The 14427-nt window shown below is 34.6% G+C and overlaps 1 protein-coding gene across 2 annotated transcripts in view; it reads right to left on the bottom strand.

The window, feature by feature from the left end:
- Nucleotides 1-2476: 2476 nt before the first annotated feature.
- LOC131800473 (ceramide transfer protein-like) overlaps nt 2477-14427 on the bottom strand; it is a 31332-nt gene continuing 19381 nt past the window's right edge. Inside the window, exons 1-6 of one of the 2 annotated variants that reach the window (XM_059131256.1) lie at nt 14024-14170; nt 5579-5815; nt 5261-5492; nt 4992-5194; nt 4783-4918; nt 2477-2821 (exon numbers count right to left, since the gene is read on the bottom strand). In XM_059131256.1, the coding sequence (XP_058987239.1) occupies nt 2694-2821; nt 4783-4918; nt 4992-5194; nt 5261-5492; nt 5579-5815; nt 14024-14083 (996 nt within the window). In that variant the 5' untranslated portion in view covers nt 14084-14170 and the 3' untranslated portion in view covers nt 2477-2693. Of the gene's footprint in view, nt 2822-4782; nt 4919-4991; nt 5195-5260; nt 5493-5578; nt 5816-14023; nt 14171-14427 lie in introns of those variants that run through there. The other variant, XM_059131255.1, reaches the window with a different exon arrangement.

Below are 14427 nucleotides of genomic sequence, written 5' to 3'. Positions count from 1 at the left end.
AACATTCGATTTAATACGAATAACGGCTTAATCGTTTTTAAAACCTAGGAAATGGATGATTTCTTTAATAATTAATGCTATAACGGCGACTTAAAGAAGTCGTGTGCCGGCTACTTTAATGATAAGTTTGTCGGGCACCCTGAGAAAGACAAAGCGAAGTGAAGAATTAAGGTGTGGGTACATCATGAACTCTTTGCATGGCATATCATAAGGGAATAATAGTGCTAGAGACGCACACGAATTTTGCCGTCGTTTTTCTTATAATTTTACAATAATATGCTTGGCTGCTTAAACCACACCTTTATTGCGATTAATGATGCCCACGCTTTTTGAAGATTCGAAAATAATACATCAGCTTTATAAGGATATTGGCCACAAATATTGTTTCCAGTGTCTTTAAAATGGGCATGGCGGTTTGACTAAAAAATATATATACTTACAAAGATTGCTCGGCTGTAGAAGCATTATTCCTTCTTCATCGCACATTGCAAATTGGTTAGTTTTGTCCCAACTAAGTTCAGGATGGCACAGCTTTATTATGTTATATTCGTCGCGCATTATTGATAATGTGCTGAGCACCAGTCCTGCATGTAATGTAAAGCCGCTAGCCAACTCCACAAATGTAATAATGTTCCACCAATCTTACCTACCAACTTTCGAAGGTTTTTGGCATAAGGAAAAATCCGAATTTGTATTGTTGGATTTAGTGATAGAAGAGGATTAGCCTACGATCACGCCAATATAAACTTCTTTCATAACGACTATCTGTGACCTTGGAGCTATTTTCATATATCATTCGTAACACCGGTTCTCCAACCACCTTATTACTGTAGAACCAACTTAAGCCGGTCTCAGTATTATTCACACTGATGGAGTCATCGATGTCATAACCAATACAGTAGTCATTCCATCAATTGCAGCTAAAGAACGTCGGCTACTTAGATAAATCAGGGAGTCAATTATGATGGTCTTCTTACTCTAAGATTCAATATTTAGTTGATTTTAACTACCTTTTAAAAATAAATTTAATGTATCTACACATTCAAATGTATTTCTATAGATTTTTTTCCAAATCTACCACCGACGCGAAACGTCCACTTTTGCAATAACTTCGTTCAGTCATGGTGCAGTCATTTAAATTTAAATTAAGTGCGGATATTTTTTATTAAAAATAGTTATAATAATATATACTTACGCGTTGTTTTCAGTACTCAAATTGTATTCTCTCCTTTCTTGATCTGATTTGATTTTCCACATTTATTACTTTCTTAATTTGTTTTTTTTTTTTTTTAATTTGAATTATTTTCGAAATATTTAACAGTGTGATCCATCATATTTTATAATTTATGTAAAATTGTGTACGAGAAATTGTCAAAGCATGATTGATTGATTGTCTTCTTAAAAAAAAGTAAAATGACATATATATATATTTATTTGGTGTTTTTTTCTTGACAAATATACTTGTAGCTACTATAAAATAAATGCGATTTACTTTCAAAAAATAATTTATTAAAAAATATAATAATCAAATAAAAATATTGTTTTAAACAATTTTCTTCAATAGTTTTTTTTCTCTTGGGATAATGCATAACAACTTGGTTGAATATATAGCACTTTTGTTTTGTTTTTCTTTTTAAATTTTATTTGTTTTTCATTAGCTCTGTTTTTTTTTTCTTTCTTGTCTTGTATATAAATATATATAGTAATGGTATATTAAATATATATTTTGTTCTAAAAAATAAAAATTATATTGAGTTAAAGTGATTTGTGTTTTTCGTGTGTGTGTATTGGAAAAATAGTAAGGATTGCTGTGTTTGTGCATGTGAATATATGTAATATTTAAACTAAAAACATATACCTAGAATATTATTTATATAGTATTTTATTATGTAAAGGAAAAACATATTTTAATTGGTATTCAGTTTGTCTGCATTAGCCAATTTATAAGGCATAGTCGAGAAGTATTGTGATATTGCTCACTCTGCACCGTTTTCTAAGTTTAGTAAGAAACAATTCCCATTAATGTCGATAAGAGATTGTGGAAAAGATAAAGAGAAGGAACAATATTTTTTAACAAATATTGTGTGTTTTGGAATTTGGATATTTTTCTATAAAATAAAATTGAAATGGAGGATCATTGAAATTTCTTATTTTATAAGATTTTATTTAAATTCCACAATCCTAATTTTCCATTAAGAAGAAAAAATTTCAAAATATTTTAGAACTGTTGAACACTTCTAATATTGTAAATATATGATAAATATTTTAGTTTTTTTTTTAGAAAGGCATATGGTTTCCAATTGGGATATTTGGTAATATTTCTTTAAATTATTTTTATTTTCTTTATATAAAATTATATTACAAAACAACAAAACACCCAAGCGTTGTTTATATAGTATTCCTAATAACTACTTGAACAGGAGGTGTGAAGAATTTGTTCGTTTTCAACATTGTTAACATTAGCGAAAAACACGTATTTCAAAACAAAAATTGTATTTGGAACTTGTAGATTAAAAAACATAAAAAATTAATATGTAGTTTGACTTTATGCCATGCATTTTCAGAGAGAGAGAGAGACAGAGAGAGAGGGGGAGCGGGGAGTAAGAGAAATATAAAACATTGTTGGTAAGTGTTAAAAAAACAATAAAAATAATTAGTTATAACAGCAAATATAATAATGAAAATGGCAAATATCAGAACATAATGGGTTGATCTTTACGTTGATCTATCACGTAACTGGTGAAACGTTTAAGGAACTTTGGATATTCACGCTTATAAATAGCGCGTAAAGCAGAGGCAGGAGCCCAACCGCCGGGATTGACTGAAAAAGAAAAATAAAATTAAACGATGAAATCGGTATTTCATAGAAAGTAAAGGAAATCCATTGAATGTCACGTATGGATGAGATTATTATTATTATTTTTATCATCATTTTTATTTAATTATTATTATATAACTTACATTTAGGACAAAGAAAACAATAATTTCGGCTCCTTATGTGACATAACGAATTGACCTAGATGTTTAGGCGAATCCACTTCTCACATATAAAAGTCAGTATGCTTTTAATAGCTTGACTTGCAGCATAGAACGTATGTTATAAGGGATCAAATCGGTATCAGTCTAGGTATAGGAGCATAATTTGTATATCCTGTCTCGGTAGGAGTGATTAATTCGTATAAATTGCAATACAAATAAGTCTGATCCTATGGGCCCACCACAAATTGTGTCAACCCAACCTAAAGGGATTCTGCGCTGACAAAGCTAAATTTTATGACGAATAAGAATGTCCCCTTCCTAGTATGGAACCGATTGATTTAGCAATCAAGTGGGGACCTGCCGAGACAGATGGGGATAATTTGTTATTCTGCACCGGGGGATTTTAGTACCCACCAAAAATTATTGTACCTCTGCCAAGGGGAATCTTCACTGACAGAGTAAACTGTTTATCGCATTTTTACACGTGGAATAAGAGGATGATGTCAAGTCCAATAAATTTACACACCTTAATTTATAAAGGGGCGTCCAAATGCATATTTCTCCCTTTACATATCCTCTAGACAAACACTTTCCTTAAACACTTAAAAGCTAATTATCCAAGTGCGGAGAGTTTGTCAAATGTCCCTTCAGAGAACAGTCAAATTGTCTTCTATGAGAAGATACTTTAGTCTTCTATGAGAAAACCCTTTGGTCTTCTATGAGAAGACCCTTTAATCTTCTATGAGATCATCATTTGGTCTTCTATTAGGAGACACTTTGGTCTCCAACAAGAAGACCATTGGGATTCTATGAGGGGACACTTTGGTTATCTAAGAGAATATACTTTGACTTCTATGAGAAGAACTATTAGTCTTTAATGAAAAGACCTATTTGTCTTCAAAAAGAAGACCTTTGGGTCTTAAATGAGAATACACTTTAGGGTTCTATCAGGAGACGGCTGGGTTTCTATGAGAATACCCTTTGGTCATCTAAGAGATACCCTTTCGTCATCTAAGAGAAGACCCCTTGGTCTTCCATGAGAAGACCCTTTGGATGAAGACCCTTCAATGAAAAGACCCTTTGGTCTTCTATGAGAAGACCCGTTGGTCTTCTATGAGAAGATCCATTGGTCTTCATTGAGAAGATCATTTGTTCTTCCATAAGAAGACACATTTTGTCTTCTATGAGAACTTCCTATTGTCTTTAATGGAAGGAGCAGTTTTTCTCAAAGCCAATTTGTCCTTTTGAAATCTCCTAAAATATTGTGGTCCTGTGTAAATAATTTATGGAGGGCGAAGTAAAGACATTTGAGGCATTCCTTTCCAATCATAAAATATATCCATAGAATAGTGCGGGTGGCACAGTTCAGCTAAAGAACGCAAGTTTCCAAGAAACTAGTATAGCCCAGTTTGGCCGAACTATGTCTAGTATGACTTAGCCATCTCAATTCACACTGGTCGCGGATTACTTTTAATGTGCCGAACTCCAGTCCCGTATGCAATGCAATGCCATCAGACAATCCCGCAAAGTCAAAAATATCCCACTAATCTTGCCAATCTCACCAACTTCGGACTGAAGAAGCTGCATTTTGGAAATCGGAATTAAATCCAGAATCAGATAAATATGACATAGTTACACTACTAAATATTTTGGATCCTTCATTAAAAAATAATATATATTATAATTTACTTTTTCGAATTATTTGTTTTGTGGTGGCATTACGGCACAGTAACTATTTCGAGATCCTTTTCAAATGAACACAATCTTTGTCTATGATCCCTTTAGAAAATTCTTCGTACTTACCCACAGAACAGTACGTGACTTTACACGTTAAATCGTCGCGGGTCAGTTTATCCGCTTTAGTTTTGCCCGGTGGCAAATGTGTCTGACAGGCCATTATAACTGTTAAAAATATTCTAACGCATTTGCCATTTTTAGACTAAAAAAAAACAAACAAGAAGAAAACATAAGTTCCATAATAAATAACGAATTTTACATCTTCACATATTTACTTCTTGTGTTGAATAATTTGTTGAATTATTGCAAACGATCCAGGTATCGACAGCACCCTCGTCCAAACCATCGGTAATTTTGCGCATATGCGACCAGAATAGGGCATCTCTTTGACTAGCTGGCCAGACACGTTTGTGGGTCTGTAGGAATAAATATGTGTCTGGCGAGATTTTTTCCAATATTGTGCAGTCCTCCAAGGTGGCTGGAGATTTAAACCAAAAAACATTTTGATTACGGAACTAGAAGATAAATATTAATTCCAACTTACTTTCCCATTCGTTGCGGAATTCGGGCATAAAGAAATAATGACACATTTCTCTGGCCGTAACACCCTTGACCGAATGATAGGCTTTCAGGGGATCCACCACCATGCCATTGACTTCCTCCTCACGTTTATACATTTTTATTTCGCCTTCATCGGCAAATATTTGCCAACCATTGCCGTCCTGACCGACACCTTGTCGGGCATAGTGCAACTGTTCCAGGCACACCCGATCAATCTGTTGAAAATAAAAAAAAACAAATGAAACAAATTATTCATTTCCGTTTAAGCTATTCAAAATAAAAAATAACAATTTCCCCTCACCTCTTCCCACAGATCATGTGACCTGGCCAAGGCACCAGTACCAAATTCGGCATCGACATCATCGTTTTCACCATTTTCTGTTGCTGACGCATTCACGGAGTTGTGTGTGGAGATTTGTGATTGTTGTGATTGCAATTTCAATTTAACTCTCAATTGCATGTCCTCTTCGATTTTATCCAATCCCGTTTCAACAGCATCGAAAAATTCATCTTCCGGTAGTGTGGAATGCGGTCCTTCCTGTAAAGGGAAAATAGTAGAGGAGCAAAATAAAACAAAGATTGCAAAAGTGATTTTAAACAGAGGAACAACTAAGACAAACATAAAAATAAATTCTATAGAAATGCCTAGTGGTCTTCTATAAGAAGATACTTTTGTCTTCTATTAGAAAACCCTTTTGTCTTCTATGAGAAAAACCTTTGGTCTTCTATGAGAAGATCATTCGGTCTTCTATGAGAAGAACATTTGGTCTTCTATGAGAAGACCATTTGGTCTTCTATGAGAAGACCTACAGGTGAGATGAAAAAACTGCAACCAACTTCAGACTGCTGTAATTTGCTGTAAGCCACATATCGCAATCTTCCATTCGGCAAATATTGCAAAATGAGCTCGGGGTAAAGCCATTGAAATTCCAAAAAGTGCAAGAACTTAAACCGCAACGAAAAGAAAATAGGCTCAAAAGAGCTAAAGAGTTGCTTCGCTTGGCCGAAAGTGGTGAACTGCCGAATTAGGATTTCTCCGATGAGAAAACATTCGTTGTCCAGCAGTTTGTAAACAAACAAAATGATCGTATTTACTTGCCAAAGAGGTCAGCTGAAAATTTGAACCTTCGGTTGGCCACCAGAACTCAACCGCCGGCAATGGTGATGGTGTGGGCCGCCCCATAACAGCCGATGGTCGCTCTCCGCTCGTATTAATCGACCGTGGCATCACAATAAATGCTGAATATTATCGCGAAAATATTCTGGAGGGTATATTAAAGCCTTGGGCACGCAAACATTGTGGCCGCAGACCTTGGACATTCCAACAGGACTTAGCACAATCGCATTTAGCACGCGCCACCCAAGAATGGCGGTTCCTCGCTTCATTTCCAGCCCAAAATGACCACCTAAATCTCCAATCCGTTGGACCCTTTGGTCTTCTATCAGAAGACCTGAGAAAAACCTTTTCATCTAAAAGGAGACCCTTTCTTCTCCCATGAGAAGACCCCTTGTTTCTCTATGAGAAGACCCTTTTCTCTTCTATGAGAAGACCTTTTAGTTTTCTATGAGAAGACCTATTTGTCTTTTATCAGGAGATCACTTTGGTCTTCTATCAGGAGACCATTGGGCTTCTATGAGAAGACCCATTGGTCATCTAAGAGATACCCTGTGGTCATGTAAGAGGACACCCTTTGGCCTTCTATGAGAAGACCTATTGGTGTTCCATAGGAAGACCCCTTGGTCTTTTATGAGAAAATCCTTTGGTCTTCCATGAGAAGACCCATTGTTCTTTTAAGAGAAAACTATTGATCTTCCATAAAAAGAGTACCTGCCTTCCATGAGAAGACAATTTTTTCTCCCATGAGAAGACACATTTTGTCTACTTTGAGAACGTCCTTTGGTCTTTAACGAAGGACCAGTTTTTCTCAAAGCCAAACTTGCCCTTTTGAAATCTCCAAAAATATTGTCGTCCTGTGTAAATAATTTATAGAGATGATGATTCTATGAATTGATTCTCATTTTTTTAAAGAAGAAAAAAAGAATCGCCAAAATATAGCATTATTAAAATCACGTCTATTGTCTGAAGACAATTTTTGTCCAGCAGCGTCAACGTGACTAAAATAATAGTGACAAAAAATAAAAGATTTTTTATTAACGAACGACGCAAAGAGGAAAAGTAAGCGTGAGTTAAATAAAAGTAGAAAAATGTCTTCGCATCCACAAAAAAAAAAAATTAAAACCAAACGAAAATGAAAAACACAACATTTCAATGCAAATGAGTAAATTTGCGTCATCCTTACTCCGAGCAATGTCTACAGACAAATTCTATAAACGGGGTTTGAATGAACAATAATTGATACAAAAAAAAAACAGAATTATTTTGCGTAATCTTAAATAGTTAAGAATATCAAATACACACATGTGTATGAATATAAAAATATCTTGGGGTAAAAAATAACAAATTTAGAAAAAATTACCAAAAAAATCTTTTGATTTAATTTCAAATTTACCGCTGTATTGGAATTTAAAAAATGCAAATAAAATTATTTTTGATTATGACTACTATAAGTGCTCAGTGTTATGTACAGTATTTTATCCATGAAAATATTTTGTTTATGGTATAAATGGAAATACCGAAGCGATAAAATGGCGCGTTCCCTATAACCAAAATAAAGGTCGCTTGTAACAATGCTGACCATCAGCTAATTAAAAATGCAGGCCAAGTGCTGCCACTTTAGTAGCTGTCTTATTATGAGGTGGTAAGTTTTTTCTTCATTTCTGCGTTAAATTCGAAAAAAAATTAAACATTTTGGTGTTAATATTATTATTATTATTATTTAAAATTTTTACCCATCACTAACCCCCCATTGACCGCTTGCAAAAATTGATATTGTATTATAGGTCATTGGCTGTGCAAAAATTGATGTATAAATAATTAGAATATATATTAAAATGATAATTACAAATGTATAAAAATTATTTTAAAACATCAATATCTCAGATTTCCCTCTGAGTGTTCGGTCAGAAAACTCATAAAACATGTACCTTTTAAGACGAATTCACGTGCTTAAGACATTTGTTAGCTTTAAAGTGTATGGAACACCGATACATATGATTCACGTGTATAAAGAAATGAAGTTACTAAGTGGTGGTCGGTTCTGTCACAGTTATGTTAATACTAACCATATGGGACCAAAATTAATGATTTGTATTTTTTAAAATTGACCGGAAATATTCAAAAAAAAAAAAAAAAAAAAAAAAAAACAAACAAACAAAATTAACAAGAAGTAAAAAATAAAAAAATACAACATTAACAATATTTTCACGTTTGGTCCATGATGTCCGTAAAGGTTGGACTTTAAGGTCCACGATTTATTTTGATAACGTCCCTAAAAATATATTAAATTAATAAAATGTTATCTATGTTTAAGAACTGCAAGAGTGTAAAAGTTTTTACTACGATACCGATTATCTTTTTATGATATCGAAAAAAATACAAAACTAGTAGATTCTTGCAGGTTGTAGTTATTGAAAAATGCAATACTTTTTACAGGGGAGCCCTTGAAAAAATTCCGACTTTTTAGCAACGAAGGGGCTGAGGTTTCTGCCAGGAAGTTCTTTAAAATTGTTCACGCAAAATTCCTGACTTCCTGGCATCATGTCCTTAAAAAAGAATCGACTCTTAACAAGGAAGACCTTTATTGCAGTTCTTAAACCATTCCGGATATTTTAGCAGAAATTCTTTTTAAAATCCACAATCTGGACGTTCTTAAAGAATTCGAAGAAAATGCTTTAAAATCTCATGTCATACACAGGAAATCCTTGTAATATTAATTTTAAAATATTTTTAACAAGACACAATTCTTAGCAAGAATTTCATTGCAGGATTTTAAAAATTTAACCTTGACACTTTTCTTGCCCAAGATTTAAAAAGTCACGTTTCTTTGGACGAATGTCCTTGAAACTTGACCAGAAAAAGTCCGTGAATATATTTTTCAAGAAATCATGATTCTTGGCCTTATAAAGTATATTTTCTTCAATACCACGCTTTTTGGCTAGCAGGTCCTTGTAAAATATATTTCCTTAAAAATTTAAAAAAAAAACTCAATTCTTGGCTTGGAAGTCTTTTAAAAATATTTAAAACCCCAATTCTTAACCAGAAAGTGCATAAAAAACCACGACTCTTAGCCAGGAAGACATTCAAAAATATGTTTTTATGTCGTACAATACTATGTGTTGGGGGTATTATAAGTTTGATTGGGCAAAAAATAATGTAAGACCTCGAAATATTGGTTTCCCACATAGGAGAGTATTATATAGTTCTTCCTATGTCGCCGAGCTGAGTTAATCTAGCTATGTATGTCCGCCCGACTGTCCATGTTAATTTGTAATCACTCTACATGTAGCAATTATGGCCCGATCTTCACGAAATTTAAAACGTATGTGAGGTTTGGGTCAGAATAGAACCCTATTGCTTTTGGAAATGTTCACCTAATATTGAAATGGACCAAAAACGGAAAAAATTTCCTGATTTTGCAGTTTCTCTATAGGTCGTAATTAAAGACCAATCGATGCAGAAGTTAGCATGGGACTAGAGCTTAGGGTTCGGCAGAAACCTTTTAATATGGATGGTCAACGGGTAATATTTAGTAGGTGAAATAGTCCATAACATTTGTGTTAAATAAAAGTCAAAATTTCCATTAAATCGCGAAATTTTTAATCCTGGCGAAATCACAGATAGACCAAAAGATCAATTCTTACCGTTACGTAGATGGCAATAGGAAATATATCCTTGAAATATATTCCTTGAAAAATGTGGCTAAAATCGTCAAAATACCGTTACCGTTATATGGGGGATATACGATATCGTGAACCTATGTAGACAATACTCTTCCAGGGGGTAAAGTACTCAGAAGCAACTCCTTATGTGGATTTCCAGACAATTTCATTGAAAAATTTGGCTAAAAGCGTCAAAACACCGAATATCGGGGAGCACCGTTACATGGGGGCTATACGATATCGTGCACCGATATAGCCCATCTTAGAACTTAACCTGCCTGTAGACAAAAGATTCATCTGTGCAAACATTTAGCTTCCTATCTTTATTCGTTTTGACTCTAGCGTAATTAAAACAGGCGTAGGGGCGGGAAAGGCCTAATCGTCTTATAATTTTACGCTGATCAAGAATATATATACTTTGTTATGCCTAAAATTATTATTTCGATGAGTTACAAACGGGATGACGATCTTAAATATATTGGCCAAAATAGTTTGATAAAATTTTACTCAGATGTGTTTGAGGCCTGCAGGACTTTTGGTATAGAAAATTGGCTCTATACGTTCACGTGTTGGTATTGGCCGGCAGATTTAAAGGTTGCAATGTGTACTACCTCCTATGACAGAAAATCGTTTGTACAGATCCACGCCTTCACATAGCCCCCATAAACAGCACCTCCCATCTAATTTTTATACCCTCAGCCATATGGCTACAGAGGGTATATATCATTTGATACGGCCAAAACGTGCCTAGTCGAAATAACGGTTTTAGACCCTAGGTCTCTTTGGACCAAATCCGTTTCAGAACATTTGGAGTCGATCTAGCGATGTCCGTCCGTCCGTCCGTCCGTCCGTCTGTCTGTCTGTCTGTCTGTCTGTCTGTCTGGCTGGCTGGCTGGTGCGCACGATAACTCTCGAAGGGAGTATCCGATTTGGTCCAAATTGGGTACGTCGTAATATTTTTGTCAAACTTAGATCGAGTTCGGAGATGGGCAATATCGGTTCACTCCTTCTGGTACCTCCCCCACAAAAGGTCGAAATTTTCAAAAAATATATATTTTGCACAGAATGAGAAAAGATAACCCAAATTGGCTCCAACTTTGCAAATCCTAATATTTGCGTCAGTGCTAGGTCAGGTGTGAAAATGGGCAATATCGGTCCACTCCATCAAGTAACTCCCCCACAAATGGTCAAAATTTTGAATAATTACAACTCTCATAAAATGTGATGTAAGAGTCCGATTATCTTCAAATTTCACACATCCCAATATTTATATTAACCCAAGGTCTGGTGTTAAGATGAACAATATCGGTCCACTCCTTCTGGTACCTCCCCCACAAAAGGTCGAAATGTTCAAAAAATATATTTTTTGCACAGAAAGTGAATGGATAATCCGATTCTGCTCCAAATTTGCATATCCTAAAATTTGCGTCAGTACTAGGTCAGGTGTGAAAATGGACAATATCGGTCCACTCCATCAAGTACCTCCCCCACAAATGGTCAAAATTTTGAATAATTACAATCTCATTAAATGTGATGTAAAAGTCCGATTGTCTTCAAATTTCACACATCCTAATATTTGTATTAACCCATGGTCTGGTGTGAAGGGTGAATACATCGGTCCACTCCTTCTGGTACCTCCCCCACAAAATATTGAAATTTTGAGTACCCACGAAGCTCATAAAAGGCCAAATTAACATCCGATTCCATTTAGACTTGGCACATCTGTCGCAATATTTATATCATATGTTTGGGTCCGATAATGGGCAATATTGGCCCATTCCTTCAGGACCTGCTCCATAGGGGGTCAAACGTTTGAATAATCTTAACACTAGTCAAAATATATTTAAATAGTCGAACATAGGCTGAGGGTATATATCTGGCGGCAATACCGACTGATACTTTTTAACTTGTTTTTTTTTTAACAGAATTATCTTAACATTTGGATTTCATTACAGGACCACTCTCTCTGGCAACTGCCTGTTGACTGTCGAGATTCACGGTTTCGTATAGGCCCCATATAACTGTACCTTCAGGTATTTGGCATTTTGTCACACTCTTCACCGGAATTGTTTCAAATTTGGTATAGGTCCCATATAGCTGTACCTCCAGATATTCGATATTTTGTCACACTCTTCACCGGAATTATTTGAAATTTGGTATTTGGAGTTTGTAATAGGTACTTCCCATGGCAGAAAATTGCCTGTGCAGTTCGGTCTGACCGAACTTAGCTTCTTTTAAATATTTCTTACATACGAGAAATATTCTGTGAGCTGGTCTATATATGTGTAAAAGATACAATCTCCGGAATTTTTAAAACAATTCTTTATACCCTTCAACACTATGTGTTGGGGGTATTATAAGTTTGATTGGGCCAGAATTTATGTAACACCTCGAAATATTGGTTTCCCATATAGGAAAGTATATATGGACCTTCCTAGCTCGCCGAGCTGAGTTGATCTAGCTATGTATGTCCGTCCGTCCGTCTGTCCATGTTAATTTGTAATCACTCTACAGGTGGGGTTAGGGTCAGAATAGAAGTCTATTTCTTTTGGAGATGATCGCCAAATGTTTAGGGGTTGAAATGGACCAAATACTGAAAAAATATCGGATTTTGCAGTAGCTATACAGGTTGCAATTATAGACCAATCGACGCGGAATTTCGTATGTAGCTAGAGTTTAGGGCGGGGTAGAAGCCTACCAATTAGGGTGGTCATCGGATAATATTTAGGGGGTAAAATAGACCATATCTTTTGTGTTGAAAAAATTCAATATTTTTCATTAAACCGTGAATATTTTAAATCCCGTCGAAATCACTAGGCCATGACAAGGTTACTTCTGACCTTTATATTGATGTTAAAATCCAACATATCGGATATATAGCAAAATATGTGCGATATATATGTCTATCAAAGAAGATATACTTGAAAGATCTCTTATATGTCGAGAACGGCTGAACTGATTTCGACAGTTCTCATTAATTCAGAATGGCCTCTTGGCAGGAAACATAAAACGTCTAAAAAATCGCATAAAAATATCTCTCTTAAGATGAAAATATTGATTTTGTAAAATTTTCTCATATTTTTTTCAATTTTGTCATATTTTTGGCATATTTTCATTTTGAATTAAACATTTGGTAATATTTCTACAGCTAACAAAATCAGGATATCATATACAGATCGCATTTATGGCCCGATCCTTACGACATTTTGCATGGGTATAAAATGAGGGTCAGAATAGAAGCCTATTGTTTTTGGAGATGATCGCAATATATCTAGGGGTTGAAATGGACCAAAAAACGGCAAAATTGTCAGCAACTCGTAATTATCGCCCGATCCTCACGCACATTTGAATTGGGGTTACCGGACATTGCAAAAGCCAATCAGTTTTGGATGGCAATCCAAAAATATTCAATGTGCGAAATAGTTTGTCAACTTTTGTACACAAAATACGAAAATGTCCATTCCAGTGACTTTTTGGAGAATCCACAAATACAGGAAAGACGCACTTTTGACTATTTCGTTAACGCTGATTTCGTGAAAGAACATAGTCAAATGTCTGTATCTCATATAGATGCGTTTCAGTCAAAAACCAATAATAAATGTTAATCTTTTGCCACTTCTAAGAGATTATAGGTCTTTGGGAAATATTGGTTCCAGATCTAGGAAGACCATTTACGTGCAACATCTACCAATAAATTGGAAATGAGCAAATTAGCTTGAGTTGTTATTATTCGAAAATTAGAGAACGAAACCTGATAGTTTTCTTTTATAATTTGTCACAATATCTTGTGGAATTCTTTCGAGTATCTCGCCTATATAAACAGTATCGTTATTATATATATAAACAGTATCGTTTATCGGCCCCGCTCGACTGTAGCCTTTGCTTACTTGTTTTTGTATGTTTTTGAAAACTTTTATTTATTTTACATACAACTTCTCCCAAATCCGCTTTAAATAAAAATACTTACAACCAAAACATCTTTGCTTTTAATTTTAAGTCCTTTGATCATATGGCTTATGGATGGCATGATTAACGAGAATATTCTTTCTTTTCTTCTTTTAAAATATTTTTATTACTATTATTTTAATTGGCACTTTTTTTGGCAATAACTCCAAATTTTTTAAATAGATTGCATTCACTCAAATGAAAAACCAAAAATTATGAAATTTTCAACATGAAACAGCAACGGTTATACAGCGGCGGTATTGCATTCAATTTCAAACAATAAAACTTGTAATTCACAACATCAACAGGGAAAATAATGTTTTGCAAAACATTCACAACAAACAACAATGAAAAATAAAATAAAAACCGTGCACCAAAACAAAAGAGAGCAGTGATTGAAGAATGACGTATATGCTTGCTTGCTGG

The sequence above is a fragment of the Musca domestica genome, unplaced genomic scaffold (assembly GCF_030504385.1).
Source record: "Musca domestica strain aabys unplaced genomic scaffold, Musca_domestica.polishedcontigs.V.1.1 84, whole genome shotgun sequence".
In the NCBI taxonomy this organism is placed as follows: Eukaryota; Metazoa; Arthropoda; class Insecta; order Diptera; family Muscidae; genus Musca; species Musca domestica.
Note: the sequence above shows the minus strand (reverse complement) of the source record. Positions and strands in the feature narration are given on the sequence as shown.